Below are 21,760 nucleotides of genomic sequence, written 5' to 3'. Positions count from 1 at the left end.
TATATTAATCCCTGCATTCATGGTATCCCATATCTCTTGCCAACGATTGTCCGTCCTTATCCATCTCGGCTAACAGCAGTTTCAGCAGGGGCTTCGACCCTTGTAGAATCCACTAGAGAGAGATTAGAATTTCTTCCACGAAGAGCTGCAATAGTTGATAATCAGCATCGTATATCATGAAGCCGTGTATCGGGGATACAGATTTATGCATCCGATTGCATTAGCGCGCGTATGCATGCACGCGCTCGCTTATTGCAGGGATATGCACACACACATGTTGACACTATCTACTACTATACTATCTACTATCTATACCAAACAGGAAGGGCTAGATATATAAGGAGACTTATTTCGTATTATATATTTAGTTCTTCGCGATCAATTATACATTGTTACTTAGTTACTACCTTAGTACTTTGCAAGTTCACCTTTAAAGACAATCTAACCTACAAGTAGGGGATTCACTTAGTAGTATCACTTAGTGATTCACTTACTTAGCGCGCACTTCTGGCACGTTCTGCAAGATACTCAACAGGACCAGAACCCGACGTAAGGCTTTGCATAGCAACGGTACAGTTGCGAGATACTCTTGGAATCCGCAGTTGGAACTAGGCGAGTATAACCCGTGGACATTCTAACTCACAGTGACCAGTCGGCACCGCGTAACATATACGATATCAATAATGTCAATTTTAGAGAGCAAGCATAATTTATCTATTATTTTCCAGAGATAAAAACAAAGTCTCACGCAAGGAAAACATGGCTGATTCCTTTGTGAAATACATCAACACGTCTCATACAGCAGAAAGTTGACTAGTTAACTAACGTAGTTCCCGGCTTACCTGATAACCCGGTTAACCCGATAACCCCAAAACACCATACTAAATGCAATTTTTTAGGTCATAGCATATCAACAACTAGAAGCATTTCTTTCTTTGATTTTTAGTGTCATATAAATTCTGAGCACTAAAAACGGTGTAGCATGACTCAAATATTTTGAAAAGGGTTAATTACCTATATTACCAAAATTACACTCCGGTCCAGTGATGTAGATATATATATTAATATTATACCACTTGGAAAAATTTCTCGACCTAATAAATATACTTAGCATGGTATATCAAACACTACGGTATCCCTAAGATGACATTCTTGGCCTTTGGGGTTGAAATATGAAATTATGAAAAATCCCATTTAGTATGGTGTTTTGGGGTTATCGGGTTAACCGGGTTATCAGGTAAGCCGGGAACTACGTTAACGTGATTCACAAGCGAGCGGATCACACAAGCGAGCGGATCACCTACCCCCATTGCAAAATTTCAAAATTGATTATCTTCACCAAGACCCATTAATTTAACTAGATAATTCGATTTTTACATGAAGTAATCCTATGCCCTGTCACTCCACATCCACTGCAGGTAGGCGGAGCCCTCCTGGCCGGTTGAATCGGCTGATTAGGCAGATCGACCTCCTCATGCGATACTACCTTATCAGCTTCTACTAGCTGAATTGGCTGCTGAGCTAGCTGTAGGCCCTCTTCAATTGTTAGGCCCCCTTCGTGTGTAATCCGTCTAGTCGATCGAGTGCGCTTTTGGCGTTTCTTTTCATTTGATGCGCGCAGATCGGCGTTCTCCTTCAGTAGTAGCGCAGTGTGGTGTAACGCTCGATAGTGGCCCTTAAGAATCTGATCAACCACTAATTTTAACGGGCTTGGAGGGCTTTTTGACCGCCGATCTATTAGATCTTTCATCATTTTAGCCTGCTTTTGTAGCTGGGCTACTGTTTTAGGCGTTTCTGGTGTGAATTCGCTAGATCTGCTGCTTGGTCGGCTTGATGGTGGTGAAGGCGTTCGGAGGGAAATATTTAGCTTAGAAAGCACTCTGTCAGCATCAACTGGTACGATACCAGTAGCTGCAAAGCTGCTTTGAACGATATTCGGCTGAAAAGCTTCTGCCCTTGCGCGTGGATAGTCTGCAAGAAAATCAAGCTTATCGATGTGATTATAGCCAGTACGGGCTAAATCGCTCACAAAGCAACCGTAGGCACGCTTTAGCACTGCAAAGCACCCAACATTAAGCGGTTGAAGCAAGTGAGACGAATGCGAAGGCATACAGAGTGGTATAATATCATTTTCGGCACAGATTCGATCGAATTGAGGTGTAAGATGGCTACCGTGCCCGTCAAGGATCAATAGCCGAAATCGCCCTCGTACACGCGAATTGGTGTATGGAATAAAGATCTTTTGGAGCCAGCGAAGGCCGATGTCATTGGTAGTCCAGCCATTACTCGATACCTCGATTCGCCAATCCCTAGGGAGATTTGTTTCAAACCAACCAGCGATATAAACGGAGCCTTTGAATATAATGCAGGGCGGCAGCGAATAGCCGTCAGCGCATATCGTTTCGATCGCAGTGACCCATTCGCGATTACCTGGCTGGAGGATTGATCGCCGACCGTAGTATTCTGCTCGTGTAACCACCGTTTGCGATGATATAAGGCCCATTGCGAATCCAGTCTCGTCAAAGTTGTAGATATCCTCAGGTTGGATACCGTTCTCATCAATCGCGCGTTGCACCGTCAAAAACCACTCTTTTATAGCCTTTGGATCCTCGTTAAGAGCGCGCTGGTAGTCATATCGCCTAGAGAAGCGTGTTCGAATCTCATCACGTCGTTTAATAAAATTTGATACCCAATTGATACCAACGGTCGGCGGAGGGGTAATTCTACGCGCTGCAAGAAGAATATCGGCCATTTCTCGTACAGTAGCACGCCTAGGCGCTGCTCCACGCGAATCCATTGAGAAAATCCATTGAATAAGCGAATCTTCTTCTAATTCGGTCAATTTATGCGAGTTTGCGCGTGTGTTATCGCGCGATACTCGGTGATTAAGACGCGTATGTAGTGTGCTGTAGGGTATATCGTATAGCTTCGCTGCTGCACGAATAGATTTGACACGGCTATTTTTAATATCATCAAGGGCTAGTAGGATCCTGCCCTCCTGATTGGCCGATTTCTGCGAAGATTTAGTTCGAATTGGTGGCATGGTAGGCGGTTGAATTAGGTAGGGTGGTAGGAAGACGCGATTTTGGGTGGGGTGATCCGCTCGCTTGTGTGATCCGCTCGCTTGTGAATCACGTTAACTAGCCACGTTGAGTCAGCTTCACACAACCTTTTGAGAAAAGCGAGGCGAGGCCAAGCGCAGTTGACTGTATGTGGGTTATTCAATAAGGCGAGCCAGGAAAAAAGACATGACCAGACTGGGGTTCGATCCCAGGACCTTGTCGGTGTTAACGACACGTGATAACCAACTACACCATCCGGCCGCTGTTCATATAAGTTTTTCTTAAACGAGACTCAAGGGGGATCAATTTCAAGCAGTGAAGAAATTCCATCGAACAAATTTCATGAGAGATGGGATATTATTGGCGTAGAGTTAATTATTAGAAAGGCGGTGGGCTTAGGGGTTGCAGGCGGCGAAAGGTGGTCAGTAGGCGGTCAGCCATGTGACCCTTTACTGTAGCCAAGGCAGGAGTCAGTGTAGACAAACACCCGGTGGGTAAATTTTATGCCCGACCTATAGATCCAGCTGCTTCATTAGAAGGATAAAAGGAACACTACGACTGGAGGCGAGCGCTGGAAAGTAAGAGGGAAAGCTCCGTAAGGAAAACCCATCTTCGATTTCATCGTCTTGTATGTCCTCTGCGTGATATATATTCTATGCAGGTCGTCATAGCGCCCTTCCTCCGAGTTGAAAGACTGTGATTTTCTATTTCAATAGAAACTATAACGAACTGACTAGTCACTTAGCATAGAGCAATTCGTAGTGCTAACAGGTTACGACTGCGGTACTCTCAATTGACCGGGATTACCATACGAACCATTAGGGTGATTAGGTGGACGCCGAGTCATCCTTTCTAGTGATAAAACATCCCTGCTTAGTTCGGCATTGAGAGAAGGTCAGGCACCCATGCAGCTGCTTAGTTCGTTCAATAGACAACCGGGTTTATTATAATTTAAGCAATTTATCACCCACGCAGAATAATCACTTATTTACCTACTGAATCCCCTAAATTCGGCACATTAACATAGTCCGAAACATGGCAACCGCGACTGACATCATCACCTATATCGGTGTTTCCCTGGCAGTGCTTGGGGGAATGCCTATGTTTTACACATCCTTATCGGCGTTATACTCGAAATATCGTGCCCAGAGAATTCTTCGATCTTGCGACTTTGACATCCCGAGACGTACCAGGTTGATGGCTGGAGTTGTCGAGCTGGAACTCCCTCAATTTTACCTCATTGCTCTCTCTCGAGAGGACTCCCGTTACTGGGGGAGATCACAGAGCTCATTTACAGCTATCGGAGCATCGTGGAGTGATTTTAACTGGTCAAGGAGGAAAACAGGCAGCATCACTTCGCGACTTCAGATGTCTGCCCAAGTGAATTTTCCTAATGCAACAATCAAAATTTAACAAGCTTGTCGAGTTTCTCCTTGATCGAGGAGCTTGTATCTGCATCGAAGGTAGTGCCAATCTCCTTCGAAATCGTCTTGAGACCCCACTGATGGAAATCGGTAAAGAACGTGCTGTCCCAGTCCTGACTGTTGCAAAATATGGAAAAACCCATAATTCGCTATCCCTCAACATTAAGTGGGTAGACCACTTTCCGATCAAAGGGAGGAGCTCACTGCCTCCTAACTACATCGCTTTTCCTCAAGAAAGCGGATCTGGTCACCTTCCAGGGAATTCACGGCAATCCCTTGTCTTCCAACTTAGTTCTGATGGCCTGGAAGCTGTGTTTCAAGCGAATACCAGCGAATACCAGCAGCCAAGATCTGGATATTTGTGACCTAAGCGAGTTCTCTCTACCATGAGACCCCTATAGCAAGGAATACTGGCCTTGGTTTGCAACCGCAGTAGTTGCCGTCGTTGGGTTTTCAGAAAAAGCGACCACCACGTTCAGACCCAGGCTTGATATGTTCTATCTCGCTCGTGGAGGCTGTATTCCGCTAGATTGGATAAAATATGCACTCGGTGGCATATCAAAAGATGAATTGCTAGCATATAAAGGGCTCAAGAAATTTGCTGGATCTTATTCACATGAATATGTCCGCTCTAAGATTCTTAGTGATTCTGGGGTACAACAATACGACGGCAAAATTATCTCCATTGAAGAGCTAGCAGCAATGCTAAGGCCAGCAAGAAATAGTGCGGTACAGGTAAATGTGACCCAAAAAGGCAAGGCGACACAGTGCAAAACGACACAGTGCAAGACGACACAGTGCAAGACGACACAGTGCAAGACGACACAGTGCAAGACGACACAGTGCAAGACGACACAGTGCAAGACGACACAGTGCAAGACGATTCAGTTCAAGCCAACTCAGGGCACCACGACACACTGCAAGAAGACTCAGCTCAAGACGACTCAGCAAAAGAAGAATCAATGCAAGAAAACTCAACGCAAGACGAAAAAATACAAGTCCGCGAGACAGCACTGTCCGTAGATAACACAGAAAGATCACTAGAGGAAACGAAGGCTGCTTCACAAAGACCTTGCCCGAAATTCACACGCGCGAGACGCCTCTTCAAGCACTTGCTACCTAAAGATGTGGAGTACATCAGAACACACGACGCACTCACTTTATGCTTACGGAATCTCAAATATGACCGAGAGAAGGAGATTTATACACAAAAAGTGGATGCCTCTGGAGAAAACTTTGAAGAAACAGTTCAGGCGACAGCTGGAAGAATACTTCAGGAGATGATTTTTGATAATTCATTTGCTGAGGCCATATTCAACATATGGAAGGAATGTGAGCAACCTCTCACCGGGAAGGTAATATTAGAGCGATTCATAAGCAGCGACTCGCCCCTTCCAACTGACTGTGCCGTATTCCTTCTTGCTGTTACTGGATTAAGGGCGGAGTACTTACTGTCCGGAGAACTGATACATGACTTTCTCCAACTATGGGATACTGTTTATGTGTCTTCAAACAATATTCACTTTGGTTAATGATGTAGATCTAGCGTTCCGTGTCGAGCATTTCGATAAATAATTAACGACACAAAATTGTCGTTACAAATCTAATAACTTCCCATTAATAGCTTCTCATGATTAGGACTCAGCACCGAACAGGAAGCAATTATTTAAAGTGATAGTTGATCTTTCATTGTGTTAATGTTGGTGTTGCCACGTGGTAAAATTTTCGTAAAGCTACAGTCGACACCTCAGGCCATGAAATTTGACTACCTACAAAGACGCTGCCTGGTCTGTCTTATCGTGAACGGACTTTAGTTGCTTATCGCCAGGCTGACAGGACCTACAACAAATTCCAAAAATTTAGAGTATTCCTTGGAAAGCCACACGTCATGAAGTCCACATCCGAGGCTCTCAGGGCGGCTTCTGATTGGCTCAATTTCTCCCGAGACCATGGATGACGAAAGTCGCCGAAGACTCCCATGACTCGGAGCAATGGTGCTGCCGAAAGCAACCAAATCATCGGCCTAGAGAAATCCTTTTCGGTGACATCTCCGAGATGAACCCGGCGATCTGTTTTCGGTAGCCACTCATATTGGTAAACACGGATGAATCGGCCTGTGGCGCTCGGAAACTTTCAGGGAAGCCTTGTTTATGTCGAAGTCGGATAGTTGCCCGAGTAGAAGATTGACGAGGCCTGATTATTAACTAGTGCATACACAGAATGTTTCTGGAACAACCTTAATTTCGTTTGCCTTGTGGAATGGATCCGACAACCTAATAGAATTCTCAACTGTCGGAGCATTTACCCCCACCAGAACCATAGAACGACCAGCAAGAAGATGAGAAATCGAGGAGCAAAGCTGGTAGCTCCAGCGACTCCTGAATTGTTTAAAAGGGATGTCCCCTTCATGCCTCCAACGATTCATTCGCAAAACACCCCACCGTCTATTTCCCATTCCCTGTACCGTGCACAGCGTTGATTCTGCATATTCACAACACAATGAGCGTCACATTCGAAGTTTTCCGTGGTTCCAAGGAGGGAAAGATCGTTGCCGACAAGACCACCCGCACCCTGCAGCCCAATGAGGTCTACATTGAGACCACACACTCCGGTCTCTGCGGTACAGACGAGCACTTCCTCTGCTCCGGCCAGGTTCTTGGCCACGAGGGTGTTGGTGTCGTGCGAGAGATTGGACGTGACGTCACCAATGTCAAGGTCGGCGCTCGCGTCGGCTTCGGATACACCCACTATGTGTGCGGAACCTGTGAACAGTGCTTGAGCGGTACGTGATAACCCGAAATGATAACCAGAAATGACCAAACCGCGGGAGGAACTGGAGCTGACCTGATCTCCTGAATAGGCTGGGACCAGTACTGTGAGAACAAGAAGGAATATGGTAGTCACGATCACGATCTTGGATCCTTCAGCGAGGGTGTCGTTTGGGATGCTGGCTGCGTCGTCCCCATTCCTGATGGATATGACTCCGCCGATGCCGCCCCATTGATGTGTGCCGGTGCCACTGTCTGGACTATCCTGACGGAGTACGGTGTTCGTCCCACGGACCGCGTTGCTGTTATGGGTATTGGTGGCCTAGGCCACTTGGCGATCAAGCTGGCCGCCGCGATAGGATGTCACGTCGTCGTTCTGTCCAGTTCCGAGGCCAAGCGTGAGGAGGCAATGGCCTTCGGTGCGTCCGAGTACCACGTCTTCAAGGCCGGTCAAGAGATCAAGAATTTCAAGCCAGTGAACCATCTCTTGCTCTGCGGTAGTGCCAGTGTCGACTATCAATCGTGAGTTTTGAATCCCGTAATCATTCAGGTATCCAGAAAACTAACATGGAAACCCCAGTCTGATGCCATTGATGGACATTCATGGCTCCATCTACCCATTGACTGTCGACCTGACTCCCTCACCCGTCCCTCTGCTCAGGATGTGCCTCAAGGGTGTCCGTGTCCAGGGATCTCTTGTTGCATCTCGCCGCAGTCTGCGCTCATTGATGCAATTCGCCGCCGAGAAGAAGATCACTCCAACCACCATGACCTTCCCATTGGATGTCGAGGGAGTTGAGAAGGCCATGCAGACCCTTCGTGATGGCAAGATGCGATACCGTGGTGTCCTCATTCGTCAGTAAACTAATGAGCTTTGTACATGGGGTTATGATAGTTTTTGAGTGACACCTCATAAAAAAGTGTTGTGAATCTGAAGATAATGAATTTTAGATGCTCTATGAGATATTGAGTATGCCAGAAACAATGCTTGCAGTTTTTTTCAAAGTAGATTCCTGATCATTCAGAGATATTGCTTGATCTCTCTGCGTCGTTCTTACCTTAATCGATACAACTCCCCTCGAGTTGTTTCAGGTTTTCTCCATCCACGCTCGTGCCGCATCCGACGGACGATTTCGTTCTTATCATCTTGACAATCACTCTTCTCCTCTTCTCCTATTTTCCTCTTCTCCTCTTTTCCTCTTCTCCTCATACTGATATCACAAATATCGGGTGGTTGTTCTGCATCCAGATAACTACTTCCAGTTCTCAGTTTATTCTATCCGCTCTACGTTTACGAGTCGATGATCTATCGCTGACTCTCATTAGTGAAGCAATCATGGCAATCATCTCACTGGAAAGTGGGGTATCGGCCCTGAAGATAGATGCACCACTCCCAAACGTCAGCGCTGATGAGCATGCAAAGGCATGGCGTGGAAGTGCATATCAGTTTACCGACAAGAATACCTGTTTCTACTGCGAGAACCCTGGCCATGGTTCAAATCAGTGCAAATACCTCAATCTGGCTGTCCGCAACTCAGACTGGCATCCTGATCCGAAACTCTGGGTTTACAAGGAAGGTGAAAGTAACGAAACGCTGGGAAAACACAGACGTGGCCCGCGCCGCAGCAAGAAAGGCAACACCGATGACCGACCCCAGGTAATCAAGACTAAGCCATCCGATATTGTTGGCAACAATATTCAGGATGCATCATTCTCAGTTTCGACTACGCCATTCGAAATCGTTGGCAACAGTGCCCAAGGTCCACCACTCACAGTCTCAATCCGGCCTCCCAGAATCGCTGGAAATCTTGGCCACCATACATCTTTCTCCACCCAGGGAAGTTTGGGATTCACGAATGCCATTTGGAACTTCAATCTTGTTCCTTTGCCAACCAAAATTGCCGCCACTTGGAACTTCCCCCGTCATCGTTGGGCAATCACCGTGGGCAACTACCGACACATTGCCAACAGCAAAGACTGCTTCATTGATTATCATGAATAAACCCGGGGGGAAATTCCTCAGCAATTCCAAGACATCGATGGTACTGTCCGGACTGCCGTCGGCCTTGGGCGAGTTAGGATCGATGTTATGATCAGGACTGGCATTCATGGTGAAATTGTCCTGAATGCTATCTATTGCCCTGGACTGCCTTTCAACCTCATGTCCTTGGGTATGCTTCAACAGGAATCGGGTTTGTACTACCGTACCCTGACTTACAGTCTGCACGAGATGTCGACCGACCGAATGATGGCGCACACCTTTGAGCAGAACTACACGCTCTTCCTGCGAACGACCCTGGACTGATTGCATGGGAATTGAGGGTGGACTTTCAGATAGCGCTCACATCTACAGGGCTATCTACCGAGAATATTTGCTTCACCAGCTATCATGCGGTTGCTGGTGATATCATGGATTTTAACTTAGCGAGATCTGTTCATAGGCAAGGAAAATGAATAGATGCGATAATTTTTAACCGTGGAATGTTCTCGTACTATACGTATGAACATAAAATGCAACATTCCATAAGCTATGCAAGGTCGTTGTCACCCACAGCGCGCACTTTGAATGCGTGGTATGTCTTCCCTGTCACAATCCCCACAGTATTCTTTATATCAGGACAATGGAAGCGAGAAAGTTGCTGCCGCATCTCCAGCTCGCCAATTTGAAGCTGCTCCACGATCTCTGTAATTGCAGAGTACAGAATCTCGATATTGCCATCCTCGATTTTCACAGCTATGCCAAGCCCGCCGTCAGCCCCGAGCTCCCTGGTCCGGTCCGTCTGCTTGATGCCGATTCCATAACAACCGGCCGCGCCAAGCTTGCCAATCAACAGCCCTTGAAACGCTCTCATAAGTACCGTACAGAAACGATCATCTCCAGCGACAAGTTCAGGGTATGTAGACATTGCATGGAATATCTGGCTTAGCGCCTGTGTCCTTGGAGTCGTCCCGGAGTAGTTAGATACTGCTTGACTGGCTCCATCGGCAAAGACAGCATACATACGAGCCAAACAATGCAAGGGAAAAGCAGGTGCTGGAAGATTACACCCGTCAATTCCCCATAATGATCCATTGGCTTCAAGATGGCATATTTCATCCACAGCTTCCCTCACTCGAACTTGCATGGGGTTGGTAGGTAGATGGTAGGTTCCCACATCCGCGCCGAGAGCTTTCGTCCCCGCGAGCATCCCGGCATGTTTCCCAGAACAATTGCTGTAGACCGCTGTTGGAGTGAAATCCGCCTTGATCCATGAACGATTGACAACATCGGAGACCGCGGGGTGACCGCCGCATTGCAAGTCCTCTTCGCGGCATTGTATCGTCGATAGTATACTTCGGGCTCGACTCACGTGGCGGTCTTCGCTGTTGTGCGATGCACACATCAGGGCCAAATCGGCATCGTCAAGGTTGAATTTCTGCAAAGCGCCTGTTTCAACGATCGCTAATGCTTGGGCGGGCTTGGCGGCGGATCGGACGAGAGTAATCCTTGCAGGATCGCCAACGGCGAACAAAAGGCGACCGCGGGCGTCAACGATGGCGGCGTGGACGCCATGTCGATTTTCTACCACGCCGGCCCGGTCGGTGATCACACAATCTGTTGAAAAGAGGGTTCGCATGCTATTGAATTGGTCCTTAAGGGAAGTCTTTGTCCCGTAATAAGTATTTGAAGGTTCTGAATGTTCCGCGGGGTTCTCTTTGTCGTGTGCTGATTGTGATCGGCAACTTTCAAGACTGAAGGACCTGAATCTTTCCCACTGGCCGTTCCAGAAGATAATTTTTGGATAGAAGAAGAACGAGTGATAATAGATGAGAATCAGAAAAGCTGTATATTGTGCCAATTTGTAAGCATATCTATTGCAATCTCTCACACAAGCATAAAGACGCTTTATGAGTCAAAAATCAGCGTTGTGCCGATGCTATGCGACCTAACACGCTTAGACCCCCCGACTCGGCGTTTGAAGCCAATCTTAGTTCGGAATTTGATAAGCGTCATGTGTGTGCTTCGGAGTGTTTATCCGCTGCTTGGTGATATTGAGGAGCCTTTTTTCCTCTTTATCGGAGGAGAAGCAAAAGCTTGTGGTTACCAATGACTAGGACTTTGCCAGGCTTAATGCTTCCCACTGCATCCCTCATACGTCTAAATCATACTCGTCGTTTATCTAAGCAATCAATTAAACTAGAAGATCAAGATTTACTTTTCAAAGAATAAGAGTGCTTCAATTGAGCTGGAAACAGCCTTATGCATAATCTACGGCGAAATCCGCGACGACAACATGGCTTTGTAGATACGATATACGCTCGCGGCGCCTAAAGCTGAAGCATTTTCTGTGGGGAGATGCGTCCTGACTCCTCACCTGCCGAAATCACTCCAGTTGAGACGACTGTTTAAGCGGAAGCCTAAGCCAGATGTCTCAAAGTACGAGCAGAATATCCCGATTTACTTCCAGAAAGATTCCCCTCTGTTCGCCAAGTTACCACAAGAACTACGCGACATGGTTTACCGATATGTCCTCCTCTCGCCGGAATATCTCGTCGTTCGCAATCTCTACGAGCCACGGGCTTTCGTCCATCTCTGCCGCTTCGAACAGATGGAGAGAGAGGGGAGTAGGTTGAGACTACTTCTGGAGCGGCTACCCAGTGATGAATGTCCGCAGTTCATGGGGCTACTGCTGAGCTGTCGCCGTGCGTAAGTAGAAATGATAATATAATATCAAATGAGGTCGGTACTAATGATTTATATATAGCTACGAAGAGGGAATCGACGTTTTCTACAAGGAGACAAGATTCTACTTCGGCCACGGGAAAGCTCTCTCCCAACTAATCAACTTCCTCCCTCCGGCCCGTCTGAACACCATCAGACACATCACCCTCGAGTCTGCTCTGTTCCCAGGCTTCGATGAGACGAGAAGTTTGCCGAAATGGAGCAGGATGATCCGAGCTGCAAAGCAGCTGCAGGGTCTGCGCAGTGTTACTGCGTACGTCTCACCGTGGCAGGTCGAGCAGACCGAGGAGATGGTGAGATTACTTGAAGAGGCCAACATCCTGCGTTTGGAAATCATCTACGCGTATGTTTTCCACTGGAGTTCAGGTTGAGCCCTTCAGTAACCTCGGGTCGATGGTTGGGGTCGTTGTGTTGGTTTTATGCGAGGCGGAAAGGGGGGATTATTGAGGCCCTGGGCCATCTTTAGCTAGATGGAGATCCTGAGCTAGAAGATATCCATATTTACACGCCCAGACTATTCCATGTAGCAAACGTAATAATCTGGAATTTGAAAGCCCAAGTCAGTGTTAACATGATGTTACGCGTTCCTTATCGCCATTTCTACTGTTTGATTCCCTTTCCTCATCCACCTCGCACGAGTTGATAGAAACTCTCCCCGTCTTACTCTTTTCCCTCACATCCTGCAATCTCATCTTAGTCTTTCGAAAAAAATCATCTCGTCCCGAATACGGCTCAGTTCTTCAATAATTACAAAATGGAAAGGGAAAATTCCATACCACCAAAAATCAAGATTCGACGCGGCGTGACTCCTCCTCTCCCCGAACCACCAACAATCACAAGGTCCTACAGCCAAAAGGCAGCGGCCTTCTCCCAGAATGCCTCTCCCCTCTTCAAGCTACCACAAGAGCTCCGCGACGAGATATACCGATACATCCTGGTCTCGCCAGAGCTTTTCTAATCCGTCAAACCCCTTCGCCGGATGAAGAACGTTTCACCAGCCACTGTACCCTGTCCCTGGAAGACCCCGAGAAAGATAAATACGAATTCATAGTCATGGCGAAGATCTGCCTCGCAGCCATCCCAGGATCCTCGGACTCCTACGAAGTTGTCGACGAGTGTAAGTCAAACCAACCCCCCTCTCACATCGTGGACAAGTCCAGTCCATATCTAATATCGAAAAAGCTACACCGAAGCAATCGAAACCCTCTACGCAAAAAAACAGCTTCTACTTTGAAGGCGGCACAATCCTCCCCCGCTGGAGCGAGATCGTACCTCCAGCCCGCCTCAGTCTCATCCGACACATCACGCTCGAATCCCCCACATGCTGCTGGGGCCGCACCCCGAGCGTCCAGGTTTGGAGCGACATGATCAAAGCCGCCAAAGGGCTGAAGCGTCTTCAGAGTGTTACTGCGATTCTCCTGCCGTGCGTGTGCAATTACTCTGCGGTGCTGGACTTGCTGTATCCAGTTCAAGATGCGGAAGTTCCGGCTCTGGAAATCTTGTATCAGTTTGCTCATGCTGATTCAACGAAGGGGTCTTTGAAGGGTTTGGGGGCTGATGGAGTATTTGAGTTTTAGCTGTTTTTATTATTTTTCCTTTTGTGGTTGTGTCTGTATCTATCATCTTCCTTGAGACTTCCCATTTTATGAGTCCTGCTGTTTCTACTGCCATCACAGGTTAAGTAGAGCTCTAAGCGGTCACAATCATCCAGTTTCCAAAATGGGCTTACCAACCGCTGTAGAGGGGCCCAATGAGTGATATCATGGTAGTGTTAAAAGTTCTACAAGGAGATGAAGAAAACATCACAGATTGAATATTCGTTTATGTATGATGAGAATAGAAAAGATCTAAATTTAACACTAAAACCCGTGAGGCCAACCGCTCTAAACACATCCATGCAAGTCTAGAAAACATGATAAATCGCTGATTCATACCAAATGCACGCCATCCCATAAGAAAAAAAAACACGCTAAATGAAAAAGACACGCTCACAAAAGAAAATCCTAGAAGTATATGCAAGCAAACCAAAACACCAGCAAGAGAAACAGAAATTATGTATAGAAAAACACATCCAGTCCACCCATGCCAAGGTAAGACAAAACAAAACCTAAAAGCTGAACAAACCAGTCCTCTTCTTCCCGAACGGATAAACCACCAACGCAGCAATAAACAAGCCGACTGTAATCCCAATAGCAACCTGAATCATACCAAAGCCCAAACTCGCCACCGAGGTATCCGACAGGCTACTCGTGGAAGTACTATTCCCCGACGTCTCCAGATTATACCTCACCTGGTCCGCATATTGCACACCGGCAATAAGCGAGCCACTCGACGCCAGACCAGACGGGACCAAGACAAAAATACCAGGTAAAATCGCCGTCGCGGCATGACCGTGCCAAAGACGACTGTACAAATTACCCAAGACGCCGATGGTGAAAGCGCCGACTGTATTTGCTACTTCAGACTGGGTGCCCAGTTTAGTCGTGCTGAAGTAATTGGTGATGTAGCCTGAGACGGCGATGAAGACCATGACAGGCATTTGTTTCCATTTTCCGTGGTTGACGATGGCGAGGAAGATGGCGTAGACGGCGACGAAGGGGAATTGGCGGGCATATGCGGACCCGTAGACGTCCAGGTTTGAACATGTTGTTGCGGAGGTAGCGTTGCGGTCGATGAGGCCGTAGATGGTTGTGCCGACTGTGATGCCGTAGCCGAGGAAGAGGGAGTAGATGATGGCGTAGACCATGCGGATAGAGCCAGCGATCATTTGGTGGGATTGCAGTTCCAAACTGCTGCAGAGGACCATGAAGCCTGGGAGAATAAGGGCGATGGAAGATTGGGCGAGGGCGGAGAAACAGAAGAGTTCTTCTGTTTGGCCGTTGCGGGTGATTTTGATGCTGCCTAGGGCGCGGGCGAGGAAGGAGGTTAAGACTGCGGCGGTGACTTCGAAAACGTTGGAGTAGAGGACGGAGCGGGGTGCGAGGACGTGTTGCATTAGGCCGACGAGACAGCCTAGACAGAAGATGACGGGCATGTCGATGGGGCGGGCGCTGAAGGCGAAGGGGCCGACGGTTGCACTGGCTAGACCGTACATTAGGACGAGGATCCACTTGTTGAAGCGTGGCTTGCGCGACATGATCTCGTCTAGTTCTTGGGTGGCTTCTTCGACACCGATGAGGTCGTGCACGACGTTCTTATACACGTTATGCGTGTCGGCCAAACGTCCCAGATCGACACCCTGCACCATGCGCACTAGCTTGACTTCAGCCGTGCGGGTGGTCGGGTCATCAAAGGACATGATCATACAACCGGGGAGATACAAGAATTGACCCGAAACCTCGAGGACCCGGGCCGTCATCTGCATATACTCCTCCAGCCGATGCGTCGGTGCACCGTATCGCATCAACGCACGACACAGCTGCATGATATATCTCTGACGAGCCAGAATCTCCGCAATATGCACAGTAACCCGAATCTCATCCTCCAACCGCGTCCGGCGCTTGCTCTTCCGATGCCTCTTACCGGGGTATAGCGAATCCGCTGCACCGGGCGGGAGACTCGCACGGCTGAGGTTCATCGAGGCATCGATCAGCGAGGAAGTCGACCGGTGCGCAGACTTCTTATACCACTTGATCTTCTCCTTGCGTGGTGTCGCCGAGCCCGAGGTCGGCATGGACGGGGGCATAGACGGGGACAGCGAGCCGATTTTCTTGGGCGTGGTCGCGCCCGAAGAAACCTGTGTATCGCTATCCGAGTCATCGGTGATGACACTCTCCGGTCGCGACGAGCTCGCCGTTTGACTGGCATGCAACTTCAACAGCTGCGAGAGAATCCCACTGCCACCAGCAAACCCACCACTGGACCGGCGACGCGCAAAGTCCTTCAGCATGCCCTCGGGGGTCGTTTGCCCAGACCGCTGGTACGCACCGCGCGGACGACGCTTCCGCAGGGCCAGGTTATCCTGACCCTGGGTCATGCTGCGTACCAGACGATGTGCCTCGGCGCTGGGCGGGGGCTGATGCGGCTCCTCGCCAGCTTCTAGCATGCGCAGTCGATCGGCATCGTGACGAGCACGGCGTGCCTGGAGCTCCTCCATGGGGATATCCAGATCATCTGGAAGCATGGATGCACTGAGGGCCTCGCCCTCGTCTGGCGGACGACCGAGACGCTCGGTCAATCGCACGGTCTTCTGGCGGAGGAGCTGGCCCGCAGCTCGGAAGCGGTCGCGCGCCGGATGAGCACGCTCGGTATTGGGGTCATGATGATCGCGTTTCTCAGGATCGACCGGGGCATAGTCATGGTGCGGCGTGCGACCACCAGCCAGACCCTTGTGTCGTGAATGAGTCGGGGCGGGCGGGGTGACGGTTCCGGACAGAGGGACATCAGTCCAGTCCGCGGGCGGCGGCAACAAAGGACGGTGCGCGGCGTCGGACTGATCTGAGAACACTCGATGCGAGCCATCATGAAGATGATGATATCGTTCACTTATCGAGCGACTGATAGAACGGAAGCGCACTCGTGGCGATCGAATTCGCGATTGTTCGGGTTCGACATTTACGAGTGGCTCGGTGAGGGGCACGGTCTCGGGTTGCGGCGTGGGATCGGCGAGTCCGGCCTCGTATTGATGGGCATCGGCGGTAGTTTCACGCTCGAGACTTTGACGGCTGGAAGGATTGATGGGACTGAGGGTGTCGATTGAGGGGAGAGGGAATTCGGCATATTCTTCGTTGGGACTGGGGTGAGGAGCGTGAATTGGGTCGGACATGCCAGCGAAGGTGGAGGGCTAAGGAGCCCGAAGAGGCGAAAAAGGTGAAATGCTTGTCCAGTCGAGGTGAGATGGAGGAGAGAGAGATTGTTGGATGGTTATAGAGAGATCAACGAATGGACTGGGTGATGAGAAATGCGAGAGGTATAGCGATTGTAAGGAAGAGGATGAGAAGAATGAGCAGAAAAGTTGGACTAAGAGAGAAGAACCCAGATCTACAAGACTCAACTAGTTAGCTAGTTCAAGATAATCTGACTATTTTCCCATGACACATTCCAGACCGTTCGGGCCGGAGACAAGAGGGAAGAGGAAAGCGAAGAGGATCCACGGAACCAGCGAAAAAGGTTGATCACTAGGATGAATGCAAAGATGTTTGGCTCTCGTTGGTTCATTCACGATCGACCGAAGATCCACCGACTACTTTGTCGAGTACTGTACCCACGATAAGGACTCCCTTCTTCCACCTCGGTGGATATCCATACTGAAAGTAGAACAGTCAAACCTCAAATATTTTTGATATTTTGAAATTTTGATATTTCTCATGGTCCAAGCACCGCTCGGACCAACTGCATGACACTCCCGGGCGCATAAAATCGTGGCTGATCCAACTGGCCAGTCACAAATGCCCCGAAGCACACCACGTACAGCAGTGATATCCTGTGCCTGCAGAGATTTCTTCTTCCTTGCGGCTTTTTATCCAACCACACCCCGGCTGTTTATCACCGAACTATACAAGGGTACGGGAGTACACAGCACGGAGTACTGTAAACCGTCAATTACATGCCATTGCATCATCGCTGACTCCGTACTCCGAAACTGATTGCAATGTCTATCATGCGAGGAATGACGATTATCCTGCTGAGCCTATGACAGGCTACTCATATGTGTTCTAGAACCACACACGCGTACCACTCGGTATATCATCAACGACAGGTGGGGTTCTTAGGTGGCGATCCCGCTTGGCTTATCCAGCTTGAATGATACTGGCAGTGGCGCCGCAACCATCCGGTTCGTTGCCCATTTTTAGAATTTAAACCCTTTATTCCATAAAAAATAAATGTTTCCCACATGTTCGGTCAAGCCTAAATAGATCTAGCCACCCCGGCTAAACTCCCTATCCTAGAAGGACCTTAAGAAGAAACCACTCTGTAACTTAGTACTAAATTAGTTCCTTGTCATTCAAGATGGACCCTGGCGGCCCTTATCAGTTATTGAATATCGTTGGGCTGCACTCATAAATATCGGAGCGCCCGAGGAGTCGGTCGCGGGTCCACAACCAACAAAGGCATACCTCAAAGCCACCTCCTGGAACTTGGTCCTTGCGACAGAGAAAGGGGGAATCGAATATGACAGCGTCATGATCCACTACGATGGGATCATCGTGGATACATACAGTACCACTTCAGTATTGATAGCTACGTTGATACAGTAGCTGCTCGGTCGGGCGAGGGGCAAAGGAAGGAGGGGCGAAGGAGGTGAAAGAAAAAAGTGGAGCGGCGGTTAAAACGACTGATAAACATAGAAACAAGAACAACATAAGACAGTTTAACTTACTACACAGAATCATAGACAAAGGAAAGCTGAAACGGAGTAATCCACCCCGGAATATTCGAAGGATCGTTTAAGAAGAAAAAAAGAAAAAAGTAATATGAAGGTGTCATTGAGATACTAGAATAGTAACAAGGGGATTTTTCCCACGTGGCGATCATCTTGAATACTGAGTAATTCAGTACGATCATCTCGTCATCCTGGAAAGTGATGAGAACCCTCAGCCTTGTAAGATAACAGACTCAATTGCTCAAATCATTACATACTCCCATAACTATTATTTTAGACAGCAGATTCCAGACCTCTGATATCTTCGTCCAGACCTCCAAAGACCAGCAAGTGGGCCCCCAAAGGCCAGCTGATCGATAGAAATTCTCCTCCCGTCACTAGAAGCCCACTTGAACCACCCAACACCGATAAAACAGAAAAAAAAAGAGAAGATGGAAACAGGGAAACTTGATATCCACTCAACAGCTGCAGCAGTTCGCACGGCCCCATCAAGCTCCCCTTTGCCCAAGCCATACGCTAAAACCCATACATACAGTAACACTCCCATCACTAGTTCGCAGTTCGCAACACCTTCCCTGCCTAACATCTCCCATATCTCCCAGATATCTCCATCTCATCAAGAAAACGCATTTACTCCCCCCCTCTCCTTCCTCGGCAAAGTCCACCCATTCAAATACCCCACCCCAGCATTTAAATACGACGCATACCCCAACCACCCCAAATAAGGCGCCATCAACCAAAACGCCGTCCGATCCCCATCCCACCAATTCACCATTAAAGCCGTCACATTGCCAATAAGCAGAGCCATATCACCCAAGGCGGTAGCAGGGCGTCCCAGACCGAAGAACAGCGGCATCCAGATAAAGTTCAGTCCTAGCTGTGTGGTGTATAGGGTCTGGGCGGAGAGGTTGGCTTCTTGGACGGCTGGAAGGAGGGATTGTGATGCTACGACTGTTGCGTGGTGCGAGGCGTAGCCCATTAGACCGTAGAGGATGGTCCAGGCCGGTCCGAAGAGCCAGGCTGGGGGGCTGAAGGGGGGTTGGCGGAGCTTGCCGTAGGTTTCTTTGGTCTTTGTACCTGGATGATGGGTTGGTTAGCAAGGTGCAGGGGAGGAGTTTGTAGAGCTTGCCGTCTATGGTACTGGAGTCAGGAGGATTGAATGGTTGATATCAGTACGTACGGTTGGTCAACAGTGCAGACGTCGTGCCCACAGCAATGGGCGTCGCGACAGCCAAAAGCGGCGACGTGAGAATAGCCTGAGGCAGGGCAAATGACCACGGCATGATGATGACGTGATAGGAGCTGTAGACTGGAAGTTGAGGGTTTCCGTTTCTGGGGAAAATGAGGGTTTGACGATCTTAAGAACGTGGAGAGATGTGATGGTCCTGAGCTCCTTTCCGATCGCGATCTGAAGATGGTCGATGTTACTGACGTCATTGGCGTACCTGGGCGGGTAGAAGCCACCTTCACTTAGAGCCAAACTGCCATTCAAGGGGGGTTGTCAGGGACGACCTGGAAGACTCGATGCTGGCATTGTGGGGAAATTATTGGTGATGCCTACGATCGGAGGGGGCTGTAGGATATTTGATTTCGATTTGACGCGGGGTCGGCATAACGGCATATGTTGCCAGATATTCTAGAAGTTGTCTCAAGGTACTGCACCACGCCTGTCTCCTGGAATTTCGGCATAGTCTCCATTCCCGATACCGAGAAGCTAGAGGTTCCTCTTGAAACCGATCAGTTTTGCGTTATTACTATTTATCGCATTACCTAGTTTCTAAACCAACCGCTCAATATGTCTCTGAGTCTCTCGTCTTAAATAAGCTTATTTGATCCGTCCACCAATAAAATTCTTCGGCTTTTCCACATTCAAGCATAATAATATCCCACGCCAAAGCCCGTCTGATACCTAACACCCAACGCCCATATAGATGATTCTGTTTATCTGGCTTCTTCTTCTTCTTAAAAGAATTGTATTTGACCTGGGTAGATCAGCAAATACAGTTGCCTGTGTGCGCTAAGTTGCCAAGCATTGCCAAAGAACCGAGACCTCTGTGTAACTAAGTAGTCTTGCAACGTGGTCCTCCCGGGGACTTCTGTTTTAGATACCATCCCACATTGAATTCAGTCTGACATTCTCGTGAGAAATGCAAAATCACCGGCATAGATTGGATCTGACAAGCAGCGTGCGATCGGTGTCTGCTGGCCAGAAACAACATACAATGGCCCCAAGGCAGATATAAAGTGCTCGCGCTGAAAGCCAAAGTATGAACAAGCAAGTCAGGAGAAACCCAGTTGGATCAAAACAACCCCGGTGATTTTTCAGTTCAAGTCCTTCCAAAATGCCACTACGGCTGCTTTGTCTCCACGGCTGGGGAACAAGTGAGAAAGTCAGTCTGCCTTTGTTCCAAGTATACCACACCCCTAACAACCCATACAGATACTTCGAACACAACTGAGTACAAAAAGCCAAAGTCAAGCTATATCCAATGACTATTCTAAAAGCCCGCACCATCTATCTAGGCAGCCTAATCGGAGATTTACAACGCGATAACACGGCCACATTCCACTTTCTAGAAGGCGAACTCGACTCCGACCCAGGTCCAGGTATCGCAGGATTCTACGATCCCCCGTACTACAGCTACTACCGCTTCCCACGGACCTTTTCCGCAACGGACGACGACGAAACCGACATCCTAGCCGCATACGAACAACTCGACGAAGCCATCGCCCTACACGGCCCCTTCGACGGTGTTCTAGGTTTCTCGCACGGTGGAACCCTAGCAGCAGGCCATCTAATCCACCATGCAAAAATGTCGCCGGGACAGGCACCACCGTTTCGGAGTGCAATTTTTGTAAACTCTCTTCCTCCGTTTCGGATGCATCCTGGTCAGCGGCCGGTTATTGAGCAGGGGTTGGAGGGGTGGATTCGGATTCCGGTGGTGAATATTGCCGGGGCGATGGATGAGTTGTTTGAGTTTTCGTTGGCGCTGTATCGGATTTGTGATAAGTCGTGTTCGAGTTTTGTTGTGCATGGGAAGGGGCATGATGTACCTACTGACAAGAAGAATGTTGCTATTATGGCGGGTGCTATTCGGAAGTTGTCGGTTAAGATTTTGGGGGTTTGGTAACATGGGGATCGTAGGCATGAGAGGCATTGTTGTTCGGTCGCAGGGGAGGCTGTAGTGTGAGATCTATGGTGTATAAAACAGGCAGACAAGTTTCATAATGGAACCTAGTTTGTTGTATGACTTGGTGTTGCAAGAATAGAGACGGTGATTTTCACCCTCTCACTACTAGAGCGCACAATATCTAGTGTCAAATGAGCCGGACAGAAGTGTTGTGAGTGTTCTGGAAACGTCAACATCCCCTGATCGCCAATCTTCCTTTGATTTTTCTTTCAGTGTTGTCGTCAAAATTCCCCATTCTCTACACACCTCCGGTCCATCTTTGTCATTACA

General features: G+C 48.6%; 9 protein-coding genes across 9 annotated transcripts; 6 read left to right on the top strand and 3 right to left on the bottom strand.

The window, feature by feature from the left end:
- Window positions 1-5,102: 5,102 nt before the first annotated feature.
- Window positions 5,103-6,018, top strand: N7473_006405 (uncharacterized protein; the record flags this gene model as incomplete). Its single annotated transcript, XM_057152345.1, has 2 exons — window positions 5,103-5,140; window positions 5,241-6,018. The coding sequence occupies 2 exons, from the start codon at window positions 5,103-5,105 to the stop codon at window positions 6,016-6,018; spliced, it is 816 nt and encodes a 271-aa protein (XP_057010150.1).
- Window positions 6,019-6,985: 967 nt separating this feature from the next.
- Window positions 6,986-8,117, top strand: N7473_006404 (NAD(P)-dependent alcohol dehydrogenase; the record flags this gene model as incomplete). The annotated part of the gene is made up of 3 exons (XM_057152344.1): window positions 6,986-7,268; window positions 7,347-7,776; window positions 7,835-8,117. The coding sequence occupies 3 exons, from the start codon at window positions 6,986-6,988 to the stop codon at window positions 8,115-8,117; spliced, it is 996 nt and encodes a 331-aa protein (XP_057010149.1).
- A 473-nt stretch (window positions 8,118-8,590) lies between these two features.
- Window positions 8,591-9,256, top strand: N7473_006403 (uncharacterized protein; the record flags this gene model as incomplete). Its single annotated transcript, XM_057152343.1, has 1 exon — window positions 8,591-9,256. The coding sequence occupies one exon, from the start codon at window positions 8,591-8,593 to the stop codon at window positions 9,254-9,256; it is 666 nt and encodes a 221-aa protein (XP_057010148.1).
- Window positions 9,257-9,782: 526 nt separating this feature from the next.
- Window positions 9,783-10,871, bottom strand: N7473_006402 (asparaginase; the record flags this gene model as incomplete). The annotated part of the gene is made up of 1 exon (XM_057152342.1): window positions 9,783-10,871. The coding sequence occupies one exon, from the start codon at window positions 10,869-10,871 to the stop codon at window positions 9,783-9,785; it is 1,089 nt and encodes a 362-aa protein (XP_057010147.1).
- Window positions 10,872-11,747: 876 nt separating this feature from the next.
- On the top strand, window positions 11,748-12,348 carry N7473_006401 (uncharacterized protein; the record flags this gene model as incomplete). The annotated part of the gene is made up of 2 exons (XM_057152341.1): window positions 11,748-11,941; window positions 12,000-12,348. The coding sequence occupies 2 exons, from the start codon at window positions 11,748-11,750 to the stop codon at window positions 12,346-12,348; spliced, it is 543 nt and encodes a 180-aa protein (XP_057010146.1).
- Window positions 12,349-13,030: 682 nt separating this feature from the next.
- Window positions 13,031-13,554, top strand: N7473_006400 (uncharacterized protein; the record flags this gene model as incomplete). Its single annotated transcript, XM_057152340.1, has 2 exons — window positions 13,031-13,094; window positions 13,160-13,554. The coding sequence occupies 2 exons, from the start codon at window positions 13,031-13,033 to the stop codon at window positions 13,552-13,554; spliced, it is 459 nt and encodes a 152-aa protein (XP_057010145.1).
- A 530-nt stretch (window positions 13,555-14,084) lies between these two features.
- Window positions 14,085-16,742, bottom strand: N7473_006399 (threonine/serine exporter family protein; the record flags this gene model as incomplete). Its single annotated transcript, XM_057152339.1, has 1 exon — window positions 14,085-16,742. The coding sequence occupies one exon, from the start codon at window positions 16,740-16,742 to the stop codon at window positions 14,085-14,087; it is 2,658 nt and encodes an 885-aa protein (XP_057010144.1).
- A 2,173-nt stretch (window positions 16,743-18,915) lies between these two features.
- N7473_006398 (TspO/MBR family protein) lies at window positions 18,916-19,582 on the bottom strand (the record flags this gene model as incomplete). Its single annotated transcript, XM_057152338.1, has 2 exons — window positions 18,916-19,376; window positions 19,480-19,582. 2 exons carry the CDS (start codon window positions 19,580-19,582, stop codon window positions 18,916-18,918), a joined length of 564 nt encoding a protein of 187 aa, XP_057010143.1.
- Window positions 19,583-20,788: 1,206 nt separating this feature from the next.
- N7473_006397 (putative DUF341 family oxidoreductase) lies at window positions 20,789-21,430 on the top strand (the record flags this gene model as incomplete). Its single annotated transcript, XM_057152337.1, has 1 exon — window positions 20,789-21,430. One exon carries the CDS (start codon window positions 20,789-20,791, stop codon window positions 21,428-21,430), a length of 642 nt encoding a protein of 213 aa, XP_057010142.1.
- Window positions 21,431-21,760: the final 330 nt, after the last annotated feature.

This window comes from Penicillium subrubescens, assembly GCF_028828155.1.
Source record: "Penicillium subrubescens strain IBT 31985 chromosome Unknown utg000004l_segment0_segment0, whole genome shotgun sequence".
NCBI classification, from domain to species: Eukaryota; Fungi; Ascomycota; class Eurotiomycetes; order Eurotiales; family Aspergillaceae; genus Penicillium; species Penicillium subrubescens.
Note: the sequence above shows the minus strand (reverse complement) of the source record. Positions and strands in the feature narration are given on the sequence as shown.